The following is a 16827-nucleotide window of genomic DNA, read 5'->3' as shown; positions in this document are numbered from 1 at the left end:
TACCTGGCCATGGAAAGATCGAATAATTTCAAGAATTGCGCCAGTGAGGTCTGGTACATGACATTGACCATGCTCATTTCAGTGATCAGGAAGTAGAGAATGCTTCCTCTGGTGGCGGCTGGTCGATATTCTTCTTGTGCAGCATTAATCTTCAACTCAGTTTCTGCTGCCACATATAGCTTTTCACTGACATCTGATGCTGTTTCTTTTGTTACTTGCAGAACACCAATTAAGGAATCATCATCTACTAAGGAACCTGAAAAGAAAAAAAACACCCAAACGTAACCATGGATTACAGTTTTTTTTTTTTTAGATCGACGTGAACAGGGCAGCTGTCTGCAAGACCTATTGCTTGCAAAATACACATTCGCCGAATACCAGTCAAATGGAGTAGAATTTCCCTGAGGGCAATGGCACAATGCAAAATGATAGGACCACTCTGCAGAATGGGAAGAGAGGCTCCATAGTCTCTCATATCTCACATATATTCATTGGCCTTGGGCTGAAAGAGCCCCCCACGCTCACCCTTCCACCGACTGAGGATTAGTTTAATCAATGAGAGTTGGGGTGTGCACCTAAAATTTCCCAACTAACAAAGCAGTGGGCACAGGGTGAATGAGCGAGATGACCATGGTTCAGGTTGGACTGTTCCCAGGAGGAGCGGAGCCAGCACTGGTTTGTATTAGGTGGGCCTCTTGGGCTGATTCAGACTTCGGCAGACAGGGTGCTCTGTTGGGTGGACCACAAGGTTTACGCTGACAGAAAGTCCTGCATCAGCCCGATAGAGTAGGAGCTGTCAGAGGTAGCCATCCAAGCCTCCACCCACTTTAGCTGTTTGTTTTTGAAAAATAAGTAACTTTGGAAAAGTCTGATAGCCAGCCACCATGTTTAAAAGAGCCGTCTGCAAAACTTTGACGGTGGTTCCTTGCACTGTTTGAGATGTCCACGGGGCCAGCAGACATCTCACAATTTGGTGGGTACGATAAAGGCAAGCTGGCTGACGTAAAGTCCTCCATTACCCTGTCTGTCTTTACTCTGTTTACCGAACCCTAAATCAGGCCCTATGTCTAGAGTGGCACAGTGGGTGAAAAATAATGGACTGGAATGCTGCCCTGAATAACTGCCAGCAGTTAGACAATTTGCAAGAACCACCTTTTTTGTGTTAGATTGCTAGTAGTATCCCTGGAAACCTGAGACCGGGGCAGCTTTCCAAGCCTGCTGCTACTGTTTGCGAACTCCAAAAAGTAGTACATTCACATCCATTCAAAAGGTAGTTCTTTGAGTGCTGATTTGCTATTTTCTTGGTAAACTGAGCACAATACATATTTATGTTTCTGATCCAAAAAACAAACAGGTTGAGTGAAATCACAACAAAGAGTAAAACCACCACAGACATAGCAGACCCTACTCAGGGCCCCTAGGCCCAACTACCATGTAAATAATGCATTTATTTGTGAGATGTCACCCCCCAAACAGCCCCCCCCACTATCCCCTGCAAGGTGAACCACAAAAAAGTAAATAAATGAACCTGTGCTCAACCCTGGGTAGCTTGGCATAAAAGGCAGTCAGTGTTAACTTACAGGCAATGTGTAAAGTATTTATGCAGCATACACACACTAACAGAGTGAAAACAAAACACAAGAAAAATCCCAAGCTAATTTAGAAAAATAGAGTAAAATTCAATAAATTATTTGCCATCAAGGGACGTATTACACAAGTGACCATGGGGGTGCAACAGACACTTTGGTATTACAGAAGGGCCACAAATGCTTGTGTGATCTCTTCTGTAATAGAAATAGAGTTGGCCTACATATAGTACCAGTGATATCATCAGAAGGTGATTCCTCATTTGCATGGGGGTGTGGCCCAATGCAAATGAGAGAATCTATTTGCCTCTGCGCCCGCACTGTATTATTGACGTGGGTGCAGAGGCAAACATGCCTTTAGAAGGTGCATTGAAAGTGCCACAAAAAGGTGGCATACTTTCAGTAAGCCTTCTAAATGCAGCCCTCCAAAGGAATGAAAGGGGGGGATCCCATGGACCCTCCCAGACATCCCCTTGCAGGTGGGTACGGTCACTAACTGCACCTGCCTGCAAGGGGATCTCTAATCCCTTCCAAAAGTGGAAGCGGGTTGCCGCATTGATGATATTTGTGTTTTGACCACTGACTCCACGTTGCACTTAGCCTAGCAGCACACCATCACATTATGACCACCACCAGCTTAATTTTGCCTAGTGACTTTATTTTAGCATTAGCCACTGCCATGTTAAAAAGCTTCAAGTATTTTCCATGCCCATGTTATGTAATGTACTTTTTGCTCATGTTTTTATTCTGCATGTCTGCATGTTCTCTCTCACCAAGGGCTTAGGCTGATAAGAATGTACTAGGATGATGTTTATGGTACCGCAGAGAACGGTTTTGTTTTGAGAGAGGGCACCTTGGGATATTGGCCTATTCCGACGTGTTCCTTTCAAAACTCACCTGAAGCAGCCAGCATTTTTGAATAACCGATTGCGGAGCAAGGGGGTCGGGGCTGTCTAGAAATCTCCTCTCTGGCTTGTTTAAGGTATATAAGAGACCCAGGATTGGTGGTGGGGAGATTCAGAGACCTCAGTCAGGACTGAGGCGTCAATGCCTGACATCTACAGTGAGGGTAGATCTCTCTTTCTCCTGACGGCCGATCTTCGGGTCTACGGCTTGAAACTACTGAGAGAAAGATGAAGGAGCAACTGAGCCCCATGGTGATACATTTTGACTAAATATCTTCTTTGCATTGTGCATGTTGAACAAGTTACTTACCTTCGGTAACAAATTATCTGGTAGATACTCCATCTAGCTGCAGATTCCTTACCCTAGAATTCCCTGGCATCAGCTTCGAATCTGAAATTTTTCTGCTGAGCAGTACCCTGAGCGCGCCATTGGAGGCGTCATTCGGATCCGCGTGCATCATCCGGCTCCACATGGCATCATCAACGTCGTTGGAGCTGTCTGTGACGTCACGGTCTTCTATGTAGGCACCACCCCGGCACTCGTACGTCAGTTCTTTTCCACAACTTCCCACGCCAGAAGCGCAGAGTCATGGAAGAACCAATTTTCTCTGTTTGTCTGTACAAAATGACATGCCCTGAAAAAGGGTAAAAATCTGAAAATACATATAATTATATATAATATATCCGCAGAGCGGGGAGGCATGGGTGGGTGCAAGGAATCTGCAGCTAGATAGAGTCTCTACCAGATAATTAATTACTGAAGGTAAGTAAATTGTTCATCTAGTAGAGACTTCGAGCGGCAGATTCCTTACCTTAGAATAGATACCCAAGCCATACCCTCCTGGTGGTGGTCTGCGGACATATATCTTATACAAGAAAGTCCTCTAGGAGCGAGCAAAATGCCCGTCTCTCCTCACTTGGCTATCCAGGCAGTAGTGTTTCGCAAATGTGTGTAAGGAAGCCCATGTTGCCGCCTGACAGATGTCTAAGACATGTACGCCTCGAGCTAACGCCGTGGTAGCAGTTTTTCCCCTTGTAGAGTGAGCTCTCAAGCTCTCAGGAGGCTGCTTCTTAGCCAATGCATAGCAGATTTTGATACAGAGAACGACCCAACGTGAAATGGTTCGCTTCTGCACTGCCCGACTCTTCTTTGCTCCAATATACCCCACAAAGAGTTGGTCATCCACCCGGAACTCTTTTGTGTAGTCATGGTAGAAAGACAACGCTCTTTTTGGATCCAGACGGTGGAGACGCTCCTCTTCCTTAGAGGGATGCGGTGGAGCAAAGAAGGTGGGCAGGGTGATGTTCTGTCCCAGATGGAAAGGGGTCACTACCTTGGGAAGGAAAGAGGCACGAGTTCTGAGAACCACCTTATCACAATATACCGTGCGATACGGCGGTTTTGATGATAAAGCCTGCATCTCACTTAACTTCCTGGCAGATGTGCTTGCCACTAAGAAGGCTGTTTTGATGGTGGGCAGCCGGAGAGAACAATTCTATAAAGGCTCAAAAGGAGCACACATAAGAAATGTGAGCACCAGATTAAGGTCCAACTGGGGCATAACGAAAGGCGTAGGTGGAACCATATGTACAAGTCCTTTTAGGAATCTTTGTACAATAAGAGATTTAAACAAAGATTGTTGATCAGGCAGTCGAAGAAAAGCCGATAAGGCAGAAAGATAGCCCTTAAGAGTCCCTAAGATGGAACCCTGTTGGACGAGTGTCAGAATGAAAGGAAGGATATTAGAAAGAGAAGAAGAAAGAGGATCAATAGACCTTTCTGTACAATATAATACAAAACGCTTCCAACGGCAGGCATAAACCGTCTTGGTAGAGGGACGCCTGGCTGCCAGAATGACCTTACAGAAATTCGGGAGGGAGGTCATAAACCATCAACTGCAGCTGCTCAATCTTCACGCATGAAGTCGCAGACTTGATAGGTTCGGGTGGAGAACATTCCCCTGCTGCTGCGACTGAAGATCCTGCCGAAGAGGCAACCTGATTGGAGGATTGATGCTTATTTTCAGAAGCTCTTGATACCAGACTCTCCGTGCCCAATCCGGATCCACTAGGATTACTTGGGCCCGGTCGTTTTTGATTTTCTTGAGCACTCTGGGCAGAAGTGGTACAGGCGGAAAGGCGTACAGGAAGCCTGAATTCCACTTGTGACAAAAAGCGTTGCTTAGCGATAGCCGCCTTGGATACTGGTGACATTGTGGATTCTCTTCGGAGGCGAACAGATCTAACCAAGGCTCTCCCCACTGCTGAATGAGTCCTTGCGCCACCTCTAGATGGAGATACCATTTGTGATCCGCTAGGCATCGACGGCTGAGTTTGTCTGCGCTGGCATTCAGAGAACCTGCCAGGTGTTGAACCACCAGGGTTATGCACTAATGTTCCAGCCATGTCCAGAGAAGCAGAGCCTCTTGACAAAGGGTCCACAACCCCACACCGCCCTGCTTTTTGCAGTACCACATTGCGGTAGTATTGTCCATAAACACCTACACTAACATGCAAGTTACTTATCTTCATTAACAATATATCTGGTAGAGATATATTCTGGTTGCAGATTGTTTACCTTTGAATTCCCTCATGCGTCAGTCTGGATCCGGAGATTCTTCTTCGAGCAGTACCTATGCACGCTATTAGGTGGCGTCGGTCGACTCCATGGGCGTTGTTGGTATCGTGGTCACCGTGATGACGTTGCGGTCGTATATAGGCACCACCCCGGTGAGCTGATGTCAATTTCTTTTCACGACTTTCCACGCCAGTAGCGCAGAGCCATGAAGAAGGCTGAGAATGGTGCGCCAAAACTAGGGCCCTTAAAGAGAAGTTCTTATCCCTAGAAATCAGTCCGCAGTGCAGGGAGGTAGGGCGGGTCGGTAAGGAATCTACAACTAGAATATATCTCTACCAGATATATCGTTACCGAAGGTAAGTAACTTGTACATCTGGTAGAGACATCTAGTTGCAGATTCCTTACCTTTGAATAGATACCCGAGCAATAGCATCCCCGGTGGTGGGCTGCGAACCAAGATCACACCAAGAAGTCCTGCTCAACCGAACAGCCAAAGTAGCCGTCCCTGCAGACCTGACTGTCCGGGCAGTAGTGTTTGGTAGAAGAGTGCAGAGCTGCCCATGTTGCTGCCTGACAGATATCCAGGACTGGAACGCCCCGTCCTAGCTCTGTGGTAGCAGCAGTAACTCCAATGAAGTGAGCACGCAAATCTTCAAAAGGTTTCTTCTTAGCCAAAGCATAGCACATTTTGATGCATAATAGCACCCATCTTGAGATGGTTATCTTCTGCACCACCTTCCCTTTCTTTGCACCAACAAGTCTTTAGTACGATCAAGGTAGAACGCCAATGCTTTTTTTGGGTCCAGACGGAGTCTCTCCTCTTCATGTGAGGGATGTGGGGGTGCATAAAAGGTAGGCAAAGTGATAGACTGCCCGACATGGAAGGGTGTCACTACTTTAGGTAGAAAAGAAGCCCTGGTGCGAAGAACCACTTCCTCAGGGTGTATTGCCAGGAAAGGTGGTTTAAACGCAAATTCTGAGAAGGGACGGCAGTAAGTGCATTCATGCCATAACACTAGTACCTATGATTTTTAAAAAAATAACTTAAATCATTGTTTTAACCTGTACCTGCTTTCCCTGAAACTTGCTCGTGATTTTAGATTTGTATCCTTGTAGTGATGTGCACACACACTGCTGCCCGATTTTTAATGTTTTCGGCCACGCCGGTCTGTGTTCAGTGACCGACATTGCAGTTTTTAGGCCACCATTTCTCCTTCCTGTTTGGGGCCCATATCACTGCTGCCATCTTGGGAGGTCGGCATTCTAGTATCCGACCTCTCAGCTATTTTTAACACGCGATGCAGCAGACGCACAGCGGATGCGCGCAGCGGGCACGCCATGGGTGCCCCATGGGTGCGCACAAGGCAAGCCCGTCTATGCCCGTCCGTGCCAGACTGGGCCCAGGGGCGAGCATTTATTCCCAATCAGGCCCCACGAGAATAGTGTATGATGCCAAGTTCCTTCATGCGTGTAGGCCCGCCGCCTCTGAGACAGGACTGTATTCACTGGAAGATACCGAAGCGGTACCTCTGCCCACAGACAGCCACACATTTCCTTGGAAAATCTCTGAGAGTAGGAGTGATACATTCCTAACTCAAGATAAATTTGTAAGCACTCTGTTCTTGGCTAATTGCAGATCTTTGGGGGCGCACAAATTAGATATTAATTTGCTCCTGAGTACACAGAGACCCTTAGCCCTATTCTTAACAGAGACTTGGCTCCATGAGGGGTCAGCCCCTGACTTAGCACTGGCCCTGCCCAGTAACTACTTAATATCAAGATTGGATAGAGCCTCGGGGACAGGAGGGGGAATCGACGTTATTTTTAAGGACACAGTGACAGTGTCCACCCATCCCCTTTCGCTCCCGGATTGTGAAAGTCTGCTTTTCTCTATTTATCTTAACCCTCAGTACACCCTGTAATCAGTATAGGAAAAGGTGCGGAAGAGATTGTGACGCGAAGGGTTAATTAGCTTGAGCAGTGTAGATGAGCATGATGCCTGCTGAAACCCGAACAACGTGGAAAAGTTCACAATGTTGTTTTCAAGCTTGTTTCCCAACATTCAGTAGATACATTTATTTGCAGCTGCATGTGTAAGAAACAGGTTGTGTAGGAGACTCCTTCTCAACCTTGAGAACGAGAGTACAGGGAGAAGATGGAATGAAAACAATGGCTAGGGAATGGCAGAGCAGCCAAGAGACAAGTGCTGGTAACATAGCTAGGAAATGCCAGAAAGGGATAGAATCCAAGCTTCAAGTTATTTAAGCACTGAAGTGCGGGTGAGGGAAATGAAGCTCGCAGATGGGGTTGTGAAAGCTGCCATTGCCAGGCCCACAGTGCTGCTTCCCTGGTTTGCTGTTCAGAGACCGTGACGCTCGAGGGGGAGAGAGGTCCAAGCGGGTGGTAGAGGGCTTCCCAGCATTTCGTGGACTAATTTAAGTTTCACCCAGGGAATTGTAGTATTTATAGGCCTTTATTTCTCTGCTCTATTATTATGATTGATTATTATGCTTGCACTGCGTTTATAATCTAAAGTATTCAGCTTGTTTATATTTTGCTTCCTGAACATCGTAGTGTGAGCTTGCTGCAGTAATTGAAACATGCATTTTGGTATGCAGTTAATCAAAGCTTATCTGAAGTATTCAGCTCGTTTATATTTTGCTTCCTGAACATCGAAGTGACACATTTTGGTATACAGTTAATCAAAGCTTATATCTGTCAATGAACTCTTTGCTCATATATACATAGATGCTCTTTGTAGTGTACTCATATATAAATAGATGCTCTTCATTGCTATTTTTATTCTACCATGTTGATGTGCCAAATGCATACATTTACCTGAAATTCTAGTAAAGCTAAATTGTGTTCATAATTGGTGTGTGGTCCTTCATTGAGCGTTCTTATTGACTTATACCGAACAGGTGTCAACCAGTCACCTTAATAAGACACCCTGACAGGCCCATTAATAAATCGCCCCCTGATCCAGCACAACGGTTCCTCGACTCCCTTCCTGAGAAGGTCGCGGAGCTGATATGCACCAGACCCAATTTCACGATTCTTGGGGATTTTAATATTCACGGGGAAACTTTGAACAATGCCACTAGAAGCCTCTTGGATGATATGCAAGCTCTAGGTCTCATTCAGTTGATTAGAGGTCCCACCCACAATAAAGGGTATACCACTGTCTTGGTTTTCAGTAATTCCCCTGAGTTAACTGCCCTCCCCCCTGTTCCCCTTGCATGGTCAGATCATATATTCATTCCGTTGACTCTTACTCTAAAAAACCATGTGAAGACTGTTCATACCAGACACCATCCTCATAGACGGTGGCACTCTTTGAATGCCAATGAATGGATGGACCTAAACAATTCAATACCTATTTTTAAAGGAAATATAGCAGACTCTTCAGCTGCCTTTAACAAGCGGATAACCAACAGCCTTGACGCCGCTCTTCCATTGACATCAAGAACAGCTGGCAGGCGAAACAAAAAAGGGGCCCCTTGGTTTACCTCCCAGCTTCAAGTGCTAAAAAGATATTGTAGGCGCCTGGAAAGAAAGTGGAGGAAATCCTATGACAATTCAGAAAGAATATAGGGATGGTATTAGGCAATTTTATGTTGAAATCAAAGCAGCTCAGAGTAAATACTATGCGACAAAGATAGAACAAACAGCTAACTCCCCCAAAGAAATCTTTCGCATTCTTGAAAGAAATAGTATGTCCTCATGTTCAAACTGAGTCTCTGTTGAACACAGCAATAAGCTAGGCTCTTTTTTTCCCAAAAAAATTGCAGACATATATTCTGCTTTCCCCAGACTGTCCTATAGCCCCCAGGAAGGGATCAGAAAAGGAGCTACGAACAAAACCAGCCTAACCAGGATCCCAGCTTTTTCCATAGAAGCAACTATGAACCTTTTAAGTACTCTCAAATCTGGATCCCCTTCAGACCCTGTCCCCCTTCAGTCCTAGTTCAGGGTGCATCAACGAAAGTTCCTATCTTGGCAAACTTATTAAGTCTATCATTAACCTGCAGTTCCCTGCCATCTCAGTGGAACCACGCAATTGTAAATTCGTTGCTAAAAAAATCTAATCTAGATCCCTCAGTGTTAAACAACTACAGGCTTTTTTTATAAAGTGGGTCGGCCAAGACCTTGCAAAGGGAAAAGGGTTTGCAAGGGATGGTTTGATGAGATCTGCTCCAGGGCAAAGTCTGGGCTAAAAGCAGCAGTAATGTCAAGTTCCCAGGGGGAGATCAAACAAGCCAGGTGTACATACAAAGGAACCCTAACCAATGCGAAAAGGCGGTGGGAGGATTCACTGTGGCAAGAATTACTAGATGCCTCTAGAATGAAGAACAATGGGCACCTCTGGGAACTTTTGTCTAAAAGAGAAAATGAAGGCAGGAATTGCCCTATTAACCACATACAACCCGAAAGTTGGGTAGAGTATTTTTCCAGTCTTTATGTCTTAACGGATACCAATGCAGCCCATCCTCCATAAATGCCATCGGATTTGAGCCCTTGCCCACCCCCTCTAGAGGGGGATCACTGCGCCTTAAAGGGTTGTATCATATTTACCATAGAAGAAACCCTTGAGGCCATAAATAGTTTAAAACCCGGCAAATCACCCGGGCCTGATAAGCTCCCTGGAGATCTTTATAGATCTGAACCAAATATTTGGTCCTGGTACATTAATGCTATTTTGAACAGCATTGCTGCAGGGGGACGAATCCCAGGCACATGGAAGGGGGCCGAAATTATACCAATTTATAAAAAAGGCAATGCAAATCTCCCAGCCAATTACAGGCCAATTAGCCTTATAGATAACTTACAAAAGATCTTTGCTAAACAGATTTTACAGAGGCTAACTAGCTGGGTTGATGATCATCACATTCTCTCTTCACTTCAGCCAGGATTCCGTGTGAAACCAGCACGGTAGACCAGGTCTTCAGGTTGGCTATATTGTATTGGAAATATGTAATTATCGCTAAGCAGCGCTTATATGTAGTATTTATAGATCTGCGATCTGCCTTTGAGCTGGTCCCAAGAGCTAAACTGTGGGAAGTGCTGGGCAGATTGGGAGTTCCAGGGGATATACTACTTTTGTTAAAACGACTACACGAAAACACCTACACGCAAGTGAGGTGGGGCAATCAAGGCGAGATGACTGAACAGATTCCAATTAGAAGGGCAGTTCGCCAAGGTTGCGTGCTAGCCCCCTTACTATTTACCCTATTTATTAATGAGGTGGTGAAGGCTGTGACCACTTGTCAGAATGAAGCCCCCTCCTTCAATGCACAAAAAATTCCCACTCTCCTCTTCGCAGATGACTCACTCCTCATTTTAAAGACACCAATGGGGTTGCAAACCCTTGTTGACAGATTTAATTTATTCTGTAATGAACATGGGTTGGAGGTTAACATTAATAAAACTAAATTGATGGTGCTTTTCTATATTGATGGAGTCCCCCTGAAGAAAGTCAGCTCCATCGATTACCTGTATGTTAGGCTAACTAGTAAATTATCATGGGAAGATCAGATCACAAAAAGTGCAGGGTTGTTACAACATAGAGCTTCATCCATATTGCGTTTCTATCAAAGCTCCTTTACAAAAGTTGTATCCCCAGCAATTAAAATGTATACAGCCAAGGCGCAAGGAGCAGCTCTGTATGGAGCGGAAGTATGGGGATTTTCTAATTGTAACAAGATATCAGTGGGTGAAAACAATTTCGCAAGGGCCTTGATTGCGTGTCCACGCACCACACCCTTGTCCCCATTATTTTTTTACCTGGGTTTAAGTCAAGTAGCTGAATTAGTCATTTTAAGACCTCTTCTTTATTGGCTCAGGATATGGACTACTCCTGAATTAGACATATACAAGACCTCATTACTCGATTTACTAAAATGTCAAAATGTCATCACACTCCCTTGGATCCGACATGTATCTCACTGGTTTTGTTTGTTGGCTCTGGGTGATAATTGGGAAAATCCCCACAATCTAGAGAGACATCACAAAAATGTTTTAAAGTCAATTTATTGGTCTTATGTCAGGGATAATTATTTAATCTGCAAAACGCATGGTTGTTTAACTAATTCTTTTATCGATTTTAAATGGTTTCCACAGTTTGAATTTTATTTGGATATTATACCGGATTTGCAGGGTAAAAGTTTATATGCAAGATTTCGGTTTGGATCTCTGCCTTTGATGTCATTGACCCATAGCTGGGAGCAGGTGTAGGAGGCTGGACTGGCTTGTAGTGAGTACCAAGGGGTACTTGCACCTTGCACCAGGCCCAGTTATCCCTTATTAGTGTATAGGGTGTCTAGCAGCTTAGGCTGATAGATAATGGTAGCTTAGCAGAGCAGCTTAGGCTGAACTAGGAGACGTGTGAAGCTACTACAGTACCACTTAGTGTCATATGCACAATATCATAAGAAAACACAATACACAGTTATACTAAAAATAAAGGTACTTTATTTTTATGACAATATGCCAAAGTATCTTAGAGTGTACCCTCAGTGAGAGGATAGTAAATATACACAAGATATATATACACAATAGCAAAAATATGCAGTATAGTCTTAGAAAACAGTGCAAACAATGTATAGTTACAATAGGATAGGGGAAACATAGGGATAGGGGAAACACAAACCATATACTCCAAAAGTGGAATGCGAACCACGAATGGACCCCAAACCTATGTGACCTTGTAGAGGGTCGCTGGGACTATTAGAAAATAGTGAGAGTTAGAAAAATAACCCTCCCCAAGACCCTGAAAAGTGAGTGCAAAGTGCATTAAAGTTCCCCTAAGGACAAAGAAGTCGTGTTAGAGGAATAATGCAGGAAAGACACAAACCAACAATGCAACAACTGTGGAGTTCCAATCTAGGGTACCTGTGGAACAAGGGGACCAAGTCCAAAAGTCACAAGTAAGTCGGAGATGGGCAGATGCCCAGGAAATGCCAGCTGCGGGTGCAAAGAAGCTTCTACTGGACAGAAGAAGCTGCAGTTTCTGCAGGAACGAAAAGGGCTAGAGACTTCCCCTTTGGTGGACGGATCCCTCTCGCCGTGGAGAGTCGTGCAGAAGTGTTTTCCCGCCGAAAGAACGCCAACAAGCCTTGCTAGCTGCAAATCGTGCGGTTAGCGTTTTTGGACGCTGCTGTGGCCCTGGAGGGACCAGGAGGTCGCAAATTGGACCAGGAGAGAGAGGGGACGTCGAGCAAGACAAGGAGCCCTCTCAGCAGCAGGTAGCACCCAGAGAAGTGCCAGAAACAGGCACTACGAGGATGCGTGAAACGGTGCTCACCCGAAGTCGCACAAAGGAGTCCCACGTCGCCGGAGACCAACTTAGAACGTCGTGCAATACAGGTTAGAGTGCCGTGGACCCAGGCTTGGCTGTGCACAAAGGATTTCCGCCGGAAGTGCACAGGGGCCGGAGTAGCTGCAAAAGTCGCGGTTCCCAGCAATGCAGCCCAGCAAGGTGAGGCAAGGACTTACCTCCACCAAACTTGGACTGAAGAGTCACTGGACTGTGGGGGTCACTTGGACAGAGTCGCTGGATTCGAGGGACCTCGCTCGTCGTGCTGAGAGGAGACCCAAGGGACCGGTAATGCAGCTTTTTGGTGCCTGCAGTTGCAGGGGGAAGATTCCGTCGACCCACGGGAGATTTCTTCGGAGCTTCTGGTGCAGAGAGGAGGCAGACTACCCCCACAGCATGCACAAGCAGGAAAACAGTCGAGAAGGCGGCAGGATCAGCGTTACAGAGTTGCAGTAGTCGTCTTAGCTACTTTGTTGCAGTTTTGCAGGCTTCCAGCGCGGTCAGCAGTCGATTCCTTATCAGAAGGTGAAGAGAGAGATGCAGAGGAACTCGGCTGAGCTCTTGCATTCGTTATCTAAAGTTTCCCCAGAGACAGAGACCCTAAATAGCCAGAAAAGAGGGTTTGGCTACCTAGGAGAGAGGATAGGCTAGCAACACCTGAAGGAGCCTATCACAAGGAGTCTCTGACGTCACCTGGTGGCACTGGCCACTCAGAGCAGTCCAGTGTGCCAGCAGCACCTCTGTTTCCAAGATGGCAGAGGTCTGGAGCACACTGGAGGAGCTCTGGACACCTCCCAGGGGAGGTGCAGGTCAGGGGAGTGGTCACTCCCCTTTCCTTTGTCCAGTTTCGCACCAGAGCAGGGCTAAGGGGTCCCCTGAACCGGTGTAGACTGGCTTATGCAGAATTGGGCACATCTGTGCCCATGAAAGCATTTCCAGAGGCTGGGGGAGGCTACTCCTCCCCTGCCTTCACACCATTTTCCAAAGGGAGAGGGTGTCACACCCACTCTCAGAGGAAGTTCTTTGTTCTGCCATCCTGGGCCAGGCCTGGCTGGACCCCAGGAGGGCAGATGCCTGTCTGAGGGGTTGGCAGCAGCAGCAGCTGCAGTGAAACCCCAGGAAGGGCAGTTTGGCAGTACCAGGGTCTGTGCTACAGACCACTGGGATCATGGGATTGTGCCAACTATGCCAGGATGGTATAGAGGGGGCAATTCCATGATCATAGACATGTTACATGGCCATATTCGGAGTTACCATTGTGAAGCTACATATAGGTAGTGACCTATATGTAGTGCACGCGTGTAATGGTGTCCCCGCACTCACAAAGTTCAGGGAATTGGCTCTGAACAATGTGGGGGCACCTTGGCTAGTGCCAGGGTGCCCTCACACTAAGTAACTTTGCACCTAACCTTTACCAGGTAAAGGTTAGACATATAGGTGACTTATAAGTTACTTAAGTGCAGTGTAAAATGGCTGTGAAATAACGTGGACGTTATTTCACTCAGGCTGCAGTGGCAGGCCTGTGTAAGAATTGTCAGAGCTCCCTATGGGTGGCAAAAGAAATGCTGCAGCCCATAGGGATCTCCTGGAACCCCAATACCCTGGGTACCTCAGTACCATATACTAGGGAATTAAAGGGTGTTCCAGTAAGCCAATGTAAATTGGTAAAATTGGTCACTAGCCTGTTAGTGACAATTTGAAATAAATGAGAGACCATAACCACTGAGGTTCTGGTTAGCAGAGCCTCAGTGAGACAGTTAGGCACTACACAGGGAACACACACATATAGGCCACAAATTTATGAGCACTGGGGTCCTGACTAGCAGGGTCCCAGTGACACATAACAAACATACTGAAAACATAGGGTTTTCACTATGAGCACTGGGCCCTGGCTAGCAGGATCCCAGTGAGACAGTGAAAACACCCTGGCATACACTCACAAACAGGCCAAAAGTGGGGGTAACAAGGCTAGAAAGAGGCTACTTTCTCACAGCAGGCAACTCGTCCCGCTATATTTCCTGCTTGTGGTGGTACTTCAGAAACTGTTGAACACTTCATGTTCTTCTGCCCAGCATATTCAATCCCACAGTCAAAATGGATCCGCAAAATCTGTAGGGTCATGGGATCACAAAACTTTTCTTCGGCTATACGGGTTCTAAAAAGTCATAACTCTACTGATGTAACTCTTGCAGTAAGCACGTTTTTAGTCGCAGCATGGCATATACGTCGCCGTTTAAAAAAAAAAAAACAAGGATCCACACAATTGACTTAGACAAGACTTTTATGTGCAAATTAGATTTTACTTAATGTATTAAATGTTTTATACTAATTTATAGATGCTTGTATTTAAATGTGATTACCTATTGTATTTGTTACCTATTGTTTTTTGTTGCTTTCATGGTTAATTGACCGAATAAAGCTGATGATGAACTACAGGCCATTTTCTATGTTACCTACCACTGCAAAAAATTTGGAGAAACATGTGAATACTCATCTTTCAAAGTTTTTGGAGGATAGCCAGATCATTCACCCCTATCAGATGGGTTTTAGACCCTCCCATAGTACAGAGTCAGCCCTGTTAGCAATGACTGAAGAAGTCAAAAAACAAATGGACCAGGACAAAGCTTCTGCAATTGTGCTCTTTGACCTTAGTGCAGCTTTTGATACCGTTGATCATGGTATCTTACTCCACAGATTGAGGGAAACTAGAATCACTGGCAATGCTCTTAAATGGTTCACAGAATTTGTAGACGGTAGAACTTTTCAGATTCTAGATCGCTCTTTACTTTCAGACAGTTTCAAGTGCCTTTGGGGAGTGCCACAGGGCCCTTCATTAAGCCCTACGCTTTTTAATGTTTATATGATCCCCTTGGTGAAAATAGTTGAACCCTTTGGTCTCTCAGTGGTTTCCTATGCTGATGATATTCAGCTTGTAGTTCCTTTTTCCTCCCCTCAGGATTCTTTTGAATCTCAGCTTGACCCTTGCCTAAGGGCGGTCTCCAACTGGATGGCTCAAGTTGAATGGAGACAAAACAGAGGTACAGATTATGGGCTATCAATCATCACCCTCTCAATTAATCCTTATCCTAGATCCTTTAGGCGATCTTCCACCACCAAAGGACCATATTAAGAGCTTGGGTGTATGGTTAGATCCAGGGCTCACTATGGACTATCAGGCAATGAAACTATCGTCTACCTGTGTCAGGATACTCAGACTCCTCAGAAAAGTTTTCAAAGTTCTCCCATTTATTGCCAAGAGGCTCATTGTGCAAGCACTTATCACTTTGCGGTGAGCCTGTTTCTAGGCTCACCAAAATATGTTAAAAAAAAGTTGCAGGTGCTCCAGAACATGGCGGCGCACCTTCTGTTTAACTTGCCCAGACATCACTCGGCCAAAACTGCCCTCACAGCCCTGCACTGGCTTCCCATCGAACAACAACTGCAGTTCAATACTCTCTGCTGTATTCATAGAGCTCTTCACGCTAAGGGCCCCCTGCTCCTACAGGCCCTAGCTACTTTTTATGAACCTAAGAGACATCTTAGGTCATCCTTAGCAGTGCTGGGAGTGATACCCCCTATAAAAAAAGCCAGATGGGGCGGAAGATCTATGGCCTTTCTCAGTGCTAAGCTTTGGAACTCTCTGCCATCTTCTCTTCGGCAGACCAGACATGAACTAACTTTCCGTCAGCTCCTAAAAACCTGGCTGTTTTAACATCAGTGCCCTACGCCTATCTGATCAAGATTTTTGCCGCAAAGCGCTGAGAAGCCTGAGGGCAGCTATGCGCTATATAAATCCTATATAACATAACATAACAGATGAGAGAGCCTGGAGCTCACTTACTCTGCGTGCAGAGGTGATGGCAACTAAGAAGACAGTTTGGATGGTTAAGAGCCGTAAAGAGCAGTTATGAAGCGGATCGAACGGGGCCAGGGTAGAGCCCTGTTGGGCAAAGGAAAGAATAAAGAGAAGAACTTGAGAGAGAGGAGCAGATAGAGGATAGACAGATTTGTCGATGCACCATGCCACAAATTTCTTCCAACGACAGGGGTATACGGTTTTGGTTGACGGACGCCTAGCAGCCAAGATAACGTTACAGACTTCGGGTGGCAGGTCAAAAGATATCAACTGTCGCCGCTCAGTCTCCACGCAAGGAGGCAGAGGGTGGACAGGTTCTAGTGGATGACCCTGCCCTGTTGCTGCGACAGAAGATCCTCCCAAAAAGGCGGTCTGATCGGAGGAGCTATGGCCATGCTCAAGAGCTTGTGATACCAGATTCTTTGTGCCCAGTCTGGAGCCACCAGGATTACTTGGGCCCGGTCTTGCCTGATCTTCTTCAGAATTCTGGGCAGAAGTGGTATGGGTAGAAAGGCGTACAGGATGCCTGATTTCCACTCGTGAAGAAAAGCGTCGCCAAATGAGTGCCGCCTTGGATACTCCAACGC

General features: G+C 45.9%; 1 protein-coding gene across 1 annotated transcript in view; it reads right to left on the bottom strand.

Moving 5' to 3' along the window:
• DNAH8 (dynein axonemal heavy chain 8) overlaps window positions 1–16827 on the bottom strand; it is a 9979189-nt gene that overhangs the window by 1154832 nt on the left and 8807530 nt on the right. Inside the window, exon 75 of the mRNA XM_069236651.1 lies at window positions 4–256. Coding sequence (XP_069092752.1) covers window positions 4–256 — 253 coding nt within the window. The remainder of the gene's footprint in view (window positions 1–3; window positions 257–16827) is intronic.

Source organism: Pleurodeles waltl, chromosome 5 (assembly GCF_031143425.1).
Source record: "Pleurodeles waltl isolate 20211129_DDA chromosome 5, aPleWal1.hap1.20221129, whole genome shotgun sequence".
Taxonomy (NCBI): Eukaryota; Metazoa; Chordata; class Amphibia; order Caudata; family Salamandridae; genus Pleurodeles; species Pleurodeles waltl.
The sequence above is the reverse complement of the archived record's forward strand: the minus strand, read 5'-3'. Positions and strand labels throughout refer to the sequence as shown.